Raw genomic sequence first — 15,275 nt, 5'->3', positions numbered from 1 at the left:
ATGCACTCACGAAATAGTGTCATGCATTAAGAGTTATTTGTGTACAAAGCTACAATGAATTACTTGTGAATTACAAATAATTTGAGCAGAGCACACATTTTCATGAAATCTTTATTTTGTGGTCAGAACAGTAAGAAAGACAAATATTTGTAACACACATGCATTATATTACTCCAGGTGTTGCACATTCCAAGTCATTAAAGGCCGCTGTCCTGCGTGTTTTAGATGTTTCCTTGTCCTAAAACACCGGATTCACATGAACGGATCCCCACCAAGGTCTACAGCATTCTGTCAATGATCCATTCATGTGAGCCAGGTGTGATGGAGCAGGGACGCAGCTGAAACACGCGCACACATCCAAACTATTTCTTCTTTTTCTTTGGATTTTTCTGGAAAATAAAACAACATGCTGTATTTTTTTCCTCCACTAGATGGAGACATTAGACAAGGGTAAGCTACAAGTCCAAAGAGAACAAAGGGGACAATGAAAGCAGCGTGAATCAAGAGGAAGCAGCGAGGTTTGAGGTTGAGTCGGGCTCTGAACGAGCATCTTCTTCATCCTGTTTAACAGATGGAAAAAAACGGGGATTTAAGCAACATCATACAGCCATTTCATTCATGAAGGCACACAATGTTTGAGAAGAAACAACGTATTATCATTGTTATTTGTACCTGGGTACCAGATGCCGCTATCAAAGCAGAACCAGCATCTCTACAGACCGCTGCAATGAAAAGCAAATTGAAGTCAAAAGGGCTCTGGAGAAAGTAAATTCATTTCCACTCAGGCACAAAGATTACAAGAAATGCTTTCAAAAATGGTGTTCCTGAAGGCAAATGCAGAAGCAGCCATTGATTCTTAGGAGCTTTTTCTCGTGTTGTTCTCAGGGATGAGAAAACTCTGAACAGAAAGAGGAAGGGGGGCATGCTCCAAATTCTCTAAAGGATTAACTTGAGGCTAGAATGCAAAACTAAAGACAAGTGCTCAAATTAATATTGCACCCCAATGAGTCTTAAGCATCCTTGGATGACAAGCAGTGATTGGATTGCAAGCTTGGTAGCTTTTGATGGCCATGCCTGTCAGCCTCACCTGCTTTTTAATCAGTAATTACCACAGGGGATTCTCTGGCATTTCTTAATTAAATTGAGCCAAATGCAATTAAAAACCACACTCTCATTCCTTTAAAAGGGCTCTGTGGAGTCCTTGTTTATTCCTTACTGTTAAGAGAATAAGCGGTTGAGTGGTCATAGCACCGTCCCATCTCCCAGTGATCTGGACTTCATTGTTTCAGGGGTCAAATTAAGTTTTCCGTTTACATGATAGCAGAAAAACAAAAAGCTTTCTGGAAAGGACTTGGTTGTAAATGTATGCTTGTAAAGGACTATCACTGTCATGGCAGTAAGTACAGCTCTATATCTTAAGCATGTATGTTTGTCAAATACTCACCATGTAGAAAAGTCTCCAGCGCTCCAAGAGCCAACAATTACAGACACATCTTTGGTAACGACCCCATCTGCTGTTTTCATATCATCTTTGGAGTCTTCATTGTAGTTTCCACAGGCACCGCACATTTTCCCAGATAAGCTGGTGTCAACGGTGACGATGACTTCTTGTGAGGTAGAATAAATGACCTGCACAGCTGACGTCCTCTCAATGACCACACTCCTGTCTGACGCCTGGACTGATAGCTCATTTGTCACTTTGCTGGGAAGGGACACTTTCCTGCCATTTACCTGGACCACAAAAAGTAAGAGAAATAAAGCAATAGTCTCAAATTAGACAAATTAAAACACATTTTACAGTCTTGCTTCTCAGAGTGTTTTTGAAAGTTCTCACCCAGGTCACATGTTGGCTGTTCACCGTCACCACGGCGTCCTTGAAGAACACGTACACGGTGGCAACAGCAGCCGGCACCTTCCTGCTGCAGATCCGGATGTCCACAACCACGCGGAACCAGTTCTCAGCAGTCTCATCGCACAGAGATGCCACCTCGAAAGCCCCTTGTGTTTTTATGTTTCCGGACAGGCCGTCAAAGGAGCTCAGCTTGCTGTCATGGCCGACGGTGCAGTGAGCCTGTTTGACGTGACAACCCCTGACCCCATCTCTTGCCTCGCAGACCTCCTCACTGGCACAGGACAGCTTTTCACACTGTACCAGCCCAGAGGCCTGACACACACACCTGGACTGGCAATGTTTATCCACCACAGCTTGGCCCAGCTAAAACACAAGGATTGCAGTGTTAAAGGTGTTTTGTTCTGGAAAAGGGAACCAAATCTGCATATTTAAATTCTAAGACAAGATATTCATGCCTAACTTTGTGACTCAACTGAGAAAGTGATGCACAAAAAAGAAAAAAGAAATTACCATCAGATATGCACCGTTGTGCATACATCCGCATTGATCCAGGGGAACACACCGGTTGCCGTCAAAAACAAAGCCATCATCACATTGGCATCCTTCAAAACAGTTTTCAGGGCAAGTGACTATCTCAATAAAGCTGGCACACGTCCCTCCACAAGTGTCAGCACACACCTCATAGTGACTGTGCGGAGGGCAGGAGGCAGCTACAGTAAAACAGGAGAAAAACATGATTGGAGTTATAAAGCACAGACAACATGCACAACACAGACCAGAAGTTTAAAATGCTGTTGTGTGTAACTCACGGCAGAAGGATGTGCTCCTCCACGGTTGGATGTGAACGCCTGCATTCTGGCAGGCCAGTGCATAGGCCTGCACGCTGTCACACAGAGTATCTTTGCTGCCATCCACAGCACAAACATCAAACACGCAATTAGACACATATTCAGCTGGGTTGATGGTACTGTGGCAGGCTTTGAAAGGTCCAGTTGGTGCACTAATGATGCCACAGAAGTCAGGTTTTGCATACAAAGCAGCTTTGGCCTTCTCACATTCTGGACATTGTCCTCCACAGCCGCCACACACGTGTTTGGACTGGTCCACCACCCAGGCTGCCCCAAAGATGTCAACTTTGGATGTTTTTCTGCCATTAGGAAGTCTGAAATCATCACCGCTCCGTTTGTTGTAGTTGCCACAGAGACCACACATGTTACCCTGGTAGGTGGAGGGAACTATCACCTCGACGTAGTACACAGTGTCATAGAGAACTTTCAGTCCAAAGGCCGTTCGAACTATTATATTGCGACCTTCTTGGGAGACTGTAAGACGCCCATCATCCAAGGACAGAGGAAGGTTGAGAAGTTCATCATTCACCTGGACAAAGATGGTAGAAAGTTAAAACATTTCTAAAGTATACATAACTAAAACCGGGGAATAATTTAGGATGAATGTCAAACTCACAATGACTTTCCAAGGCACTCGATGCTCAATGTAAATTACATAACCGTAGACCATCACTGCAACTGACTTGGTTACAGCCACTTTTCCATTTCCATACTTTTCATTGCCCTGAGTGACTGTGAAAGGTGTGATTTTGCCTTTGTCGTCATCGCAAACCTTTGCCAATACGTAAACACAGGTACCCTGGAAGTCAAACTTCCGCCCGTCAAAAGAAATGTAATGCGGGTCACCAGAAGCCACACACTTCCCTTGGCTCTCCGGGTGACAGCCTTTCACTCCATTAACAAGCTTACAGACTTCTCCTCCACGACACTTGGCCCTCTGACAAGACACAGCCCCGTTCTCTCCACAGGTGCACTGCTCCGTGCACTCTTCTTGAGGGTGGAATATATCTCCTTTCTTGTAGTACTGACCGTTGTAAGAGCATCCACAGTCTCTCACAGGCACACAGGTATCACCGCTCAGCAGGTAGCCTTGGTTACATTCACAGGCTTCTGCACAACGCCTGTGGCAGGTGGCAGGGGAGGTCAAGCTAGCACAGGTGGCCGGGCAAGCCGGGGCACACAGGGTGTAGTGGCTGTTAGCGGGACACTCCAGTGCTGTGAGATATAGTGAGAACAGAATAACGATGAGACTGATACTTGAAGCAATGTTGAAATAAAAATATGAAATAAAATATAAAGCAGTTTTAAAGCTTACGGCAGAATTTATCTGTTCTCCAGGGATGGATGGTGATTCCTTGGCTCTGACAGGCGGACACATACACTTCCACAGCATCACACACAGAGCCTTGGTGCCCGTGATATTGACAGACGTCATAAACGCAGTCCTCCATGTAAGGAGCAGGGTCCACCAGGCCATGACACTCCCTGAAAGGCCCTGATTTATCAACAATAAGACCACAGTACTTTGTGGCTCGGTACACTTTCTTCTGGGAGTCTGAACAGCCCTGACACCACGGCCCTTGGCAGGCTGATGAACAACCTGGTGTAAGGGCCACCTGCCAGCTCTCCCCCAGCTTTGTCCCATCAGGGGCGGTCTTGCCATCCCGCATGGTAAGGTCATCCTGAGCGTTCCCGTTGTAATTGCCACACAGGCCGTAGACAGCATCCTGGTAGCCGCTGGGAAGAGTAACACTCACCTTGCTCCGCCAGTTGAAGCTCACGGTGATACCAGCAGCTGTTTCTATTACAGCCATACGGCCACTCAAAGACACTGCCAGCTCATTATTATAATCCAGAGGCAGTGAAGCAAGCTGCCCATTGAGCTGAAGAGCAGAGAAAGAGGGAGTGAGGGAGGAATATTTTTTAGGAGATTATAGATTTAATAATTCTGTGGACCTCTCTAATCCATTTTAATTTGCTGTTAAATCTCAGTTTAATTAAGAGTGCCTGGATAAAATTTTTTAATATGCAATTAAATATACGTGCAGAAGAGTATGAGGAATGTCAGAATTAGCACAGTGACAAAAGGAATGATCATCCACTCATTTAGAGAGACTGAGACTATCTGTGCTGTTTTTATTTTCAATAATGCGACGACACGCTGTGTCCTATTTCTCTTCTCTCCAAAAATGCACATAAAAGCAGATCACTGCTTAATCTTTTATTACACCCATACGCGTCATTATCCATCCTTCCACATCCATCCTCCACTTACCAAGACCTTGTAGGGGTATTCTCTGCTGATGGTGAGAGTGGCGCCATAAACAGAAAACTTGACGGTCTTAGTGAAAGACACGGCTTTGTTTCCCCGGTGGTCGTTCTGCACGGTCACATTGAACGGCACCAGCCCTGGCTTCTGGGACTGGAGGCCAACCAGCTGATATTCGCATGTCCCTTGGAAGTCATACTTGCGACCATCAAAAGTGCGGTAGTGTGGATCGCCCGAGGCCGTGCATGTGGCGTAACTGATGGGTGAACAGACGCGCTCTCCGTCCAACACGCCGCATTTCTCTTTGGCAGAGCAGGAAGCCTCGCGGCATGTCACCATGCCCAGGGTGGCGTCACAAACACACAAGCGACCGCAAGCTTCATCGGCCCAGAACTGCTGGCCTGACTTGTAGTAGCGGCCCTGATAGGAGCAACCGCATGTTGCAGCAGGCACGCAAACACCAGCGCTGAGTACATATCCTCTATCACACACACAGGCCTCCACACAGGCACCTATGCATATCTGCTTTTCATCTGGGAATGGGCAGGATGGCTGGCAAGGGCTTGCACAGTCCTCATAGTGACTGTGAGGCTGGCAGTTCATTGCTACGTGTAAAGCAAAGTAAGGCAGGTATTAACCAAAAAAACTTAAAAATTCCTTTTCCAGTCTTACATGAGATAGTTTTTTGAATACTTACGACAGCCAAATTGTTTCCTCCACTTCTTGATTACGACCCCCTCTTCACGGCACTGTTTATCATAAGAGGCAATTGCCTGGCACATCATCTTTTTGTCTCCCTTATTCAAACACATGTCATACACACAGTTGTTCATGAAGGATTGGGGGTCCAATTTCCTACTACATGCTTTGAACATTCTGTTGGTGTTGGCTGCAAGGGCCCCACAGAAACCCTGGGTCTGGTAGAGTTTACGCTCTTTATCGTCACAGGTAGGGCAGTTCTTCTCACACGTGTCCCAGCAGGGATAATCCTTGTCCTGATCAGTTGTTTGCCAGCTCTTGCCCCACTCTGTCACTGAGGGGACAGGTTGACCAGCTGGGTTCTGGAGTTCATCACCTCTGTTACCATTGAAGTTACCACACAGACCACAGACGTTGCCATAGTAGCTGCTGGGAAGCTTAATGACAAGATGCCAGTTCCAGTCGTAGGATACGACCAAACCAAAATTGGTCTCCACCACAGCAGTATTGCCACGTTGAAAGACGGATACTATACCATCATCAAGTTTTACAGGAAGATTGAGTAGCTCCCCATCGACCTGTGTGACATGCATCAGAACAATACTTACACTTTGCATGCTGAAATATAACATCAAAACAAATTATGCAAAAAAATGATGATGTCAAAGCAACACAAGGCTAAAATCTTACCATGACTCGACCAACTTGGTTCTTCTGGATGGTGATAGTGTACCCATAAACAATCACATCTACCTCCCTGACATAGGAAACAGCCGTGTTTCCTCGGTTGTCGTTCCTCTCGGTGACAGTGAACGGAACCAGACCATTTAGATCCCCGCAGGTCTTGGAGATGACGTACTTGCAGGTTCCCTGGAAGTCGAAGTTGTAGCCATCAAACGTGTGGTAGTGGGGGTCTCCCCAGGCCCAGCAGGTGCCTGTGTACTTGGGAATGCACACTGCCTCTCCCTTCTCAACACGGCACGTCTCCTGCACTCTGCAATTGGCATCTTTGCAGGGATCTTCAATAGAAAAATAAAAGGAAATGTAACAAAATTCTGTATGAAATTATTATTATTTTGTTTAATTTAAGACTCATTTTAAATGAGGTAAAATGAGTAAAAACATATATCCAGGATTTGTGTCTTGCCTGTATTGTAACATGCCCTGATTCCTTTCTTGACCATGCACTTGGTGCTTGAAGGACAGGAGTAGTTTTCACAGACGAGTCCTTTCGCTGGGTTACAGGTGCATTTTGTATTACAATCCTCCTCATACACAACTTCTTCAGGCTGGTGACAAGAGATTGAGATGAAACACAAACAGTTGACCTAAGTTACGGGTGAATGTCGAAGACAGGCTGCACCTCCAGACAAACAAGCTATTTCTGTCTGTGGGCCATTCAGACACTGAGTCAACAATACGTCTACATTAATACTGAAACTGTACAACACATTTATTAACATGTACATTTTTATATACCTCAAGCACACTATGTTATCTTAAAGGGGACCTATTATGAAAAACACGTTTTCTCTTGCTTTAACATATATAAAGTGGTCTCCCCTCAGCCTGCCAACTCAGAGAAGGAGGAAAGCAACCAAATTCTGCAGTGTCTGTACAGCCGCCCGGATCTACGAGCCGTTCAGATTCTGCTCCCTTTCGTTACGTAACGAAAATGCGATTTACAGAGGTTGGCCTCCGATGCGTGAAACCACGCCCACAACTAACTCCGCCGGCCGGAGCTTTTGCCATTTTTTCGTAGCGGTGTATCGCGTCATTACGGCAGCCAATCAGCACAGAGCCTCATTATCATAGCCCCGCCCACTCAGAATCCTGCATAGATAATGAGGTTAGAGAATGGGAAGATAAAGACATCACTGTAAGAAATGTTCGTAAAAACTACAGTGAAAAACTGTAAAATAGCAACAGAAAAGACCGTAAAATCCAAAATAGTATATCACTGTAGTAGATACATTATATTACCCTAAATCAAGAAAGAGTACAGAACTATACTTTTTACTGTAATAATATGTAGAAATCAGACAATTCTAGTGTAAAAATCAAATTTTTTGGTAAAATTAATTTGAAAATACCGTAATATCACAAGCATGTAATTACCCTAAAATGAACGGTATTATTCTGTCTAAATTTAGCTGATGTTTACATTTAAATTTACAGTATAAAACTGTTCAACATTATGCAAAAACATACTGTAATTTCTACATAAACAGGTTTACAAAATGTCTGTTTTTCATAGTAATTTACTGTAAATAAAACAGTTCTCAACTATGAAATTCATGGTTGCCTGAAAAGCATACCGTAATGTCATATACATTGTTAATGTATTTTTTACGGTGAAATTCTGGCAACCACAGCTGCCAGTATTTTACCGTAAATTTCACAGTTTTTTTTTTACAGTGATGGCTCAGAGGCGGAATTTCTAATTTATTTAGCAAAAACAATCAAAAGCTTGTTTTTAAGACATTTGAGGCCTGTTTAAAATATGTATTAGATGCCATAATAGGTCCCCTTTAAATATTGCATCTTAAGTGTTGTACTCATCATTAACCCTGACCATGAGTTACAGTTGTGGATCTCATCATATTTGATTTGTTGTTTTTTAATACCATGACAACAAAACCTTCTTCTACTTCTACTTGGATAGGATTCGGACTATTTCACAAATGTAGGTAATCTGATTATTTAGAGTAAGAATCCTTGGTGCAGATGTATACAATCAACGTTTTACCACTGTGGAAGACGTAAAGAGAACTCTGTTTTCTAGGGCCACTTTTATGTTATATAGTTATTCTTTTTACATCACTGAACACAATAATGCCCCTTTTCTACAGGTAGAGGTGTTGAATTGTACCTTGAAAGTCTTTCCATTCTCATAGCAGCCACATTCACTCTCTTTGACACACATCTGTCCATTGAATAGGAAGCCATCATCACAATCACAGCCTTCTGTGCAGCTGGCAGGACACTGAACTATGTCTGTGAGGCCAGGGCAAGAGTTGGAGCAGGGGTCTGCACACACTTCGTGGTGACTATTGGCAGGACACTTCATGGCTATAGTAAAGTATGACAAACAAACAATGAAATAAAGGAAATATTAATATTTATGCATAGCAAGTATTGATATGATTTAAAAAAAAGAAGTTTGTCTCTTACGACAGAACGAAGGAGTCCTCCAACTTTGGACGTCCACTCCTGCCATGTGACAGTTATAGGCATAAGCTGCTACGCTGTCACAAAGCACATCCCCTTCGCCGTTGGAGGCACACAGATCAAACACACAGTCATCAAAGTATGGCTGTGGGTTCAGTTTGCTGTGGCAGTTTGCAAATGGACCCTTAGGTGCCGTAAGAATACCGCAGTAAATGGGCTTTGAAAACACAGCCTTGTGAGCTGAGTCACAGTCAGGACAGTTTTTCCCGTTACAGCCATCTTCGCACACCACTTTAGGGATGGTGACCTTCCATGATTTTCCAAACGCGTTGACTCTGTTAGTTAGTCTATTGTTGGGCATCTGGAAATCATCGTTTTTGTCCCCGTTGAAGTTTCCACAAAGTCCACAGACTTTGCCACGGTAATTACTAGATACGGTGACTGTCACGTGGTAGACCAGGTCGTAAGTGACGAGCAGTCCAAAATTGGATGCAATGACATAATTTCTACCCTCCTGATAAACCTGCACTGCTCCATCATTAACATTCACTGGAAGGTTGTTAAACACTCCATTTACCTAAAATGAAGACAGATGTATCAATTAAAGAGAATGCTTTAAGTGCTAATGTGGATGTCGTTGAAACGATGATACTCACCAGCACCCCAAGCATCTTATTTCTCAAGATGAAAGTGAAGCCGTGAGCTTCCACAGCAACGAGCCTGGCGACCGACACCTTTTTCCTTCCTCTCATACGGTCCCATTGCTCATTCTGTACGTTGACAGAAAAGGCCTCCAAGTGTGTCCCTTCCAGTCCACAGCTCTTGGAAAGCGTGTAAGTACAAGTGCCCTGGAAATCAAATTTCCGTCCATCGAAAGACAAGTAATGGGGGTCACCAGAGGCCCGGCAGACACCCTTACCAACAGGGTGACATTTGTGGATGCCATTTTCTATTTTACACTTCTCATTGAGGCCACATGTAAACTTCTTACATTCAACCTAAGAAAGACAAAAAAAAGTGTTTTAATATCCAGCAGTTAATACTGGTGTGTAATAAGTTTTAATGTTTCCCTTCTGTATGCATCACCTCCCCATCTTTTGTGCACTTGCACTCCTCCTGACACTGGCCGCCAGGATAAAACACCTCGCCGAGTGTGTAGTACAGGTCATTGTAAACGCAACCGCATTGTGCAAAGGGAACGCAGCGCTTTCCACTGAGGATGTACCCCTCATCACAAGTACAACCCTCTTGGCAATCAGCCTGGCAACCTTGAGGAGGAGCCAGACTTTGGCAAGTTGCGGGGCATCCAGTTGCAGAAATTTCATAGTGGCTGTTGATGGGGCATTTCACCGCTGTGCACAAGGAACAAAAGTTTTTTTTATTCAAAAGAGGAAATATCCACAGAAGCAGGAATGCACTTTTTATTAAGCTTTTCCCATTTTTAATTAGTTAATGATTCTTTCGTGAAAATTGTTTTTAAATTGAAATCATCTCTCACCACAGAACTGACTGGACCTCCAGCTGTACACCTTGGCCCCCGCATTTTGACAGGCAGATGTGTATGATGTAATAGCTTGACACAGCACATCCTTCCTGCCCTTATAAAGGCAGACATCATAAACACAATCATCAAAATAGACAGCTGGATCCACCTTGGCATGGCAGTCACGGAAAGGTCCTTTGGGTTCTCGTATCATGCCACAGAAATCTGCCTTTTCATATTGAACTTTCTGGGTGATATCGCATCCGGGACACTTCCCTTTACAGCCATCGACGCAGCCTGGGATTTTGGCTACTTGCCAGCTGTGCCCAAAATCAGTAGGTGCGACAGGTGTGTTGCCGTTCTTTGGGATCAGATCATCGTTGGCTTTGCCGTTGTAGTTGCCACAGAGGCCACAAACAGCTCCCATGTAGTTACTTGGCAGAGTCACAAATACAGAGCTTCCCCAGTTGAAGGACACTTTTAGTCCAAAGTCTGTCGTGAGAACAGCGAACCAGCCACCCTTATACACAGATACCTGCCCTCCGTCCAGAGTAACAGGCAAGTTGACCAACTCATTGTTCACCTGAATGATAAACTCAGTGTTATGGTATGACAAAGACGTATCAATGCAGATAAAATAAAATATACAAAAGGGAAAATGAAATTTACTTCACTTGCCAAACAATATAACTCTTACCAAAATCTGGCCTTTGTGTGTCTTTGTAATGACAATAACGTGGGAATACACCTTGACTTGTACTAACTTGGTGTATGAAACTGTTTTTCTTCCACGGTGATCATTCTGCACTAGGATTTCAAAAGGCACCAGCTCTGGGTCTTTGGAGCAGAGTGCAGCAAATTGGTACACACATGTGCCCTGGAAGTCAAACTTGGTCTTGTCAAAGGAGATGTAATGAGGATCCCCAGTGGCCTGGCAGGTGCTATAGGACAGTGCTTGGCATTTTCTTACACCATTAACAGCTTTACATTGCTGCCCTGCCCCACAGCCTTTATCCTTGCAGTCCACACGTCTGCTTCCGGCCTTGCATTCACACCATCGCTTACAGCTCTGGTCGGCCCAGAATTTCTGTCCAACAGGAACATATCGACCCTCATAGGTACAACCACAGTTAGCAAGAGGCACACACTTGTCTCCACTTAACACAAAGCCTGCTTTACAAGTGCAGGTCTCCACACAGGGGCGGCTGCATTTGGATGGGGCATTAGGGTTAGAGCAAGTGGCAGGGCAAGCACTCCCACAGAGCTCATAGTAGCTGTTGGCTGGGCATTTGATGGCTTTAATGAAAAAAAGAGAGAATATACTGTGATTAAACACTGATGAAAAAGGCAGAAGTCAGTTTAGTCATCAATTTAGTTAACAATACTTACGGCATTTTGCCATCTTCCTCCAGTCCTGCACCTGGACCCCAGCATCCTGGCAGGCTTCAGTGTAAGCTTCCAGGGCTTTGCAGAGGAACTGTCGAAGACCACCTCCCATGCATAAATCATATTTACAGTTCTCCAGGTATGGTTGTGGGTCAACGACAGCGTGACATTTTTTAAATCCATCATGTGTGATGAGCCCACAAAACAAGTCATTTTCCCACTTTTTCATTTGGCTTTTCTCACAGCTTTGACATCCACCCACACAGTCATCTGTGCACTGAGGATCTCTAACCAACCCTGGCACTTTCCAGCTGCCCCCAAAAGCCACAACCCCACCTGCCTGAGCGCCAGACGGTGTAGCAAAGTCATCCTTAGGATTCCCATTGAAGTTACCACAGAGCCCACAAGTCTTCCCGGCGTAACTGCCAGACAGAGTGACCACGAGCTTGTGATCCCAGTCATAACGGACGGTCAAACCGAAATCAGTCTCAATGACCACAGAGCGGCCGCTCTGGAATATGTTCAGTTTGGCATCGTTCAAGACTATTGGCAAACTCCACACATTGTCATCAATCTACAGAAACGGACACAGGAGAGTTTAGATTTGGATATGTCACACTCATTGAACATTTTAAAGTGTAGCCATCTTTCACCACAACAAATGAGAAGCCTTACCCTCACACGACCTCTCTCAGAACGGACTACTACGACGGTGATGTCGTACACCTTCACCACTACTTGGCCAACGTATGACACTCTGCGGCTTCCTCTGTTCTCATTCTGGGCGAGGACCTCAAAGGCTGTAAGGTGACTGTCCTTTTCACAGTTTTTAGCAATGAGGTAAGTGCAGGTACCCATAAAATCATAGCGTCGTCCGTCAAAAGTGCGGTAGTGAGGATCTCCCATGGCCCAGCAGATACCTGGCTTTGATTTGGGGACACAGGAGGGAACCCCACCACTCATTTCACACACCTTGTTGGGGCTGCAGGTGATGCTGCTGCATGACAAAGATCCGCTTCCTGGAATAAAGAAATAAAACCCACAACGGTTAATATGTGTACAATGTTTGTCTCGAGGAATTCTTGAACATTATGGTGTGATCTTCTTACCGCTTTCTCTACACTGTCCAGGAGATCCATAACTGCTCACGTGAGTGACTCCTATACTATAAAGACCAAAGCTGGAACCAGAGCTGGACAATATGTAAATATCCCTGTCAGTGACTTGGTTATAAGACATCAATGTCCATGAGAATTCTGACCCTTCAATCTTTTTCCACTTAGCGTCTCGTGGGAGATTTTTATCATCAAAACGCAGCATTCCTGTCTCCCTGGTTTGTGCTACAATCAGAGCTTTGTTTTCGTAACCTGAAGGAGCCTGCAGTGAGTAGGAAGAGCAGAAGCGGTCTGTGGGCACTATGGTTGTCAGAAAGGGGTCGTAGTATTTGGATGAGCCTATTTTGACACCATTGAAGAACAGGAAGACTTGGATGCCATGATCAGACTGAATAAACAGTGTTTCAGGGTCATGGTAGTTGATGGGCTTCACCTCCCCCTTGGAGAGAGCAAAGTTATATTCACGTTTGCCGTGGTGGACGGTGACTCGGGTGGGTTGGGAGGCTTGGAGGTAGGCTGTATCATATTTTTTCTGGAAGCTCAGAGGTGGCACAATGAAGCTTGTTCCCCACCTGTTTGCTGGCAGAAGCTGCTCATAGACATGGTCGCATCTTGAGAAACGCCAAGCACAACTGTGTCCTGTGAAAACAGCGACAGGGTGCTGGGAGGAAACTCTGCTGCCAGACAGGTCATAAACGCTCTGGAGCTGCACACTCTCATACGGCCTGAGATTGATTATCATTTTACTGCCTCTTGAATAGAACCGACCCTCAAACTGGATCAACCCTCGTGGGAAAATCTCCACTGTGTTGCTGTCTTTTCCGTTTGTCACAGCAAACTCTTTAAAGAGATTGGAACTGAATGCAGAAGGAGTGAAGATGAAGTATTCTGTACCCCATTCAGTGATTGGATATATCACAGAGGTGTCAGCTGTGTATTTCTTGTTGTTATAGGAGGTTACAGACACATCTGCAGAGGCTTTGATGTGCACCGTGTTGGAAGACCTTTTGCTGTCGTGCAACTCAACGGCAGCAGGGACACTGATGACGACCCCTTCATCAGCTTTCAGAGTTTTTTCTACTTTGAAGTTTAAAGAAGCCACTTCCACTTTTACTTTAGTATTGGCTTGAACAGCTGTGATGTAAAGCTGTAAGTTGGAATTGTATTTAACATAATTCTGCATAAACGACAGGGCAAACTCCCTCCCTGCCCAGCCAGCGATGGATGGACCTGAGAGATGCAAAGAGAACAAGGAGACAGAAAAACGCATCAGGAAAAGGATTCTTTTTTTTTTTTTTTTACTTGTAGTGAAGGAGTCAGACACAACTGAGTATTACAAATTTGAATGGTAAAAATACATCAGAAAAACATTGTTAAATTAAGGAGACTTTCTGTACCAAAGCGGTCACAGGCTGACAAAACAGGAAGCTGTCAGTAGACTCCTTGGTTCACACACGCAGAAACAAACAATGTGACATCAAAGAGAAAGCTGCTGTACAGACCTCTATTCCAAACATATGCAACAGGGATGAATACTATTCTATAATGAATAGATTTTTTTTTCCTCTGCTCAGAGATTTAGACAGAGGAATAGTTACTTGAGTGACTTCTCAGCAGTGCCCAATAAATCACCTGCATAGACAATATAGTTAGCTAATGCAAATATCATCAATGTCAGAGCCTTGGTTGTGAAAAGACAACTTTTTCAGTTAAGTCAGGCTCCTTAGAAATTTTGATTATACTTCTGTTTCAACTATTTAGGTTTTTTCTACATCAGTAGTGATTTGAGGTAAATAGTATTTTCAACAGAAGGGAATTTCAATTTAGATTGGTGTCCTTTATTCACTCAATTCTCAGATTTTTTTCCTGTTTTACATTCTGCATCATTCACAGAACCACCATGAACAGCAACACAGCAAAGCTCTCGGCTGATGGATTTCGGCGCTCTAATACCTCCTACACTGTTACACAAATTACAAATTGGAAATAAGACAAAGATCTGATGTTTTTCTTACTCACCACTCAGTAAAGCCCCCAAAGCACAAAGCAGCCACAACGTTGCCATGACTGAAAGAAAGAGAATCTCATTTTAGTTGTCAAATGATTTAACAGCTTGGTCATCTAATCCATATAAATGTTTTGATTTGATCAAACAGCCCACATAATCTCAAAACTGAACAGTCCTAACCTGCAAAGAGTCATACAAACGTGAATTTTGTTTTAGTACAGTTCCATCCTTTTATATACTTATGGACACAGAAAGGACTGGCCAATGGAATGGAGTTCAACCATACCCTTCCTTTTAAACAAACAGGCAGAAGATGGGAAAGACTTTCAGGTCCTGTTGTATATTGACATAGGTGAGGTTTAATACAAACCGCATGTATGGCATGAATGACTTATATTCCATAGAAGTGAAACACCCCGTGACATGCACATCCTGTTACTGATT

The 15,275-nt window shown here is 44.0% G+C and overlaps 1 protein-coding gene across 1 annotated transcript; it reads right to left on the bottom strand.

Moving 5' to 3' along the window:
- Positions 1-93: 93 nt before the first annotated feature.
- Positions 94-15,063, bottom strand: LOC133429144 (IgGFc-binding protein). Its single transcript, XM_061716604.1, has 23 exons — positions 15,012-15,063; positions 14,843-14,890; positions 12,818-14,053; positions 12,384-12,727; positions 11,712-12,282; positions 11,020-11,618; positions 10,338-10,905; positions 9,926-10,191; positions 9,496-9,837; positions 8,843-9,416; positions 8,541-8,740; positions 6,816-6,957; positions 6,359-6,687; positions 5,667-6,246; positions 4,976-5,574; positions 4,016-4,583; positions 3,317-3,915; positions 2,662-3,229; positions 2,363-2,562; positions 1,835-2,215; positions 1,445-1,731; positions 673-722; positions 94-560 (listed from the first exon to the last, which is right to left on the bottom strand). Exons 2-22 carry the CDS (start codon positions 14,886-14,888, stop codon positions 713-715), a joined length of 9,009 nt encoding a protein of 3,002 aa, XP_061572588.1. The 5' UTR covers positions 14,889-14,890; positions 15,012-15,063; the 3' UTR covers positions 94-560; positions 673-712.
- Positions 15,064-15,275: the final 212 nt, after the last annotated feature.

The sequence above is a fragment of the Cololabis saira genome, chromosome 3 (assembly GCF_033807715.1).
Source record: "Cololabis saira isolate AMF1-May2022 chromosome 3, fColSai1.1, whole genome shotgun sequence".
Taxonomy (NCBI): domain Eukaryota; kingdom Metazoa; phylum Chordata; class Actinopteri; order Beloniformes; family Belonidae; genus Cololabis; species Cololabis saira.
The sequence above is the reverse complement of the archived record's forward strand: the minus strand, read 5'-3'. Positions and strand labels throughout refer to the sequence as shown.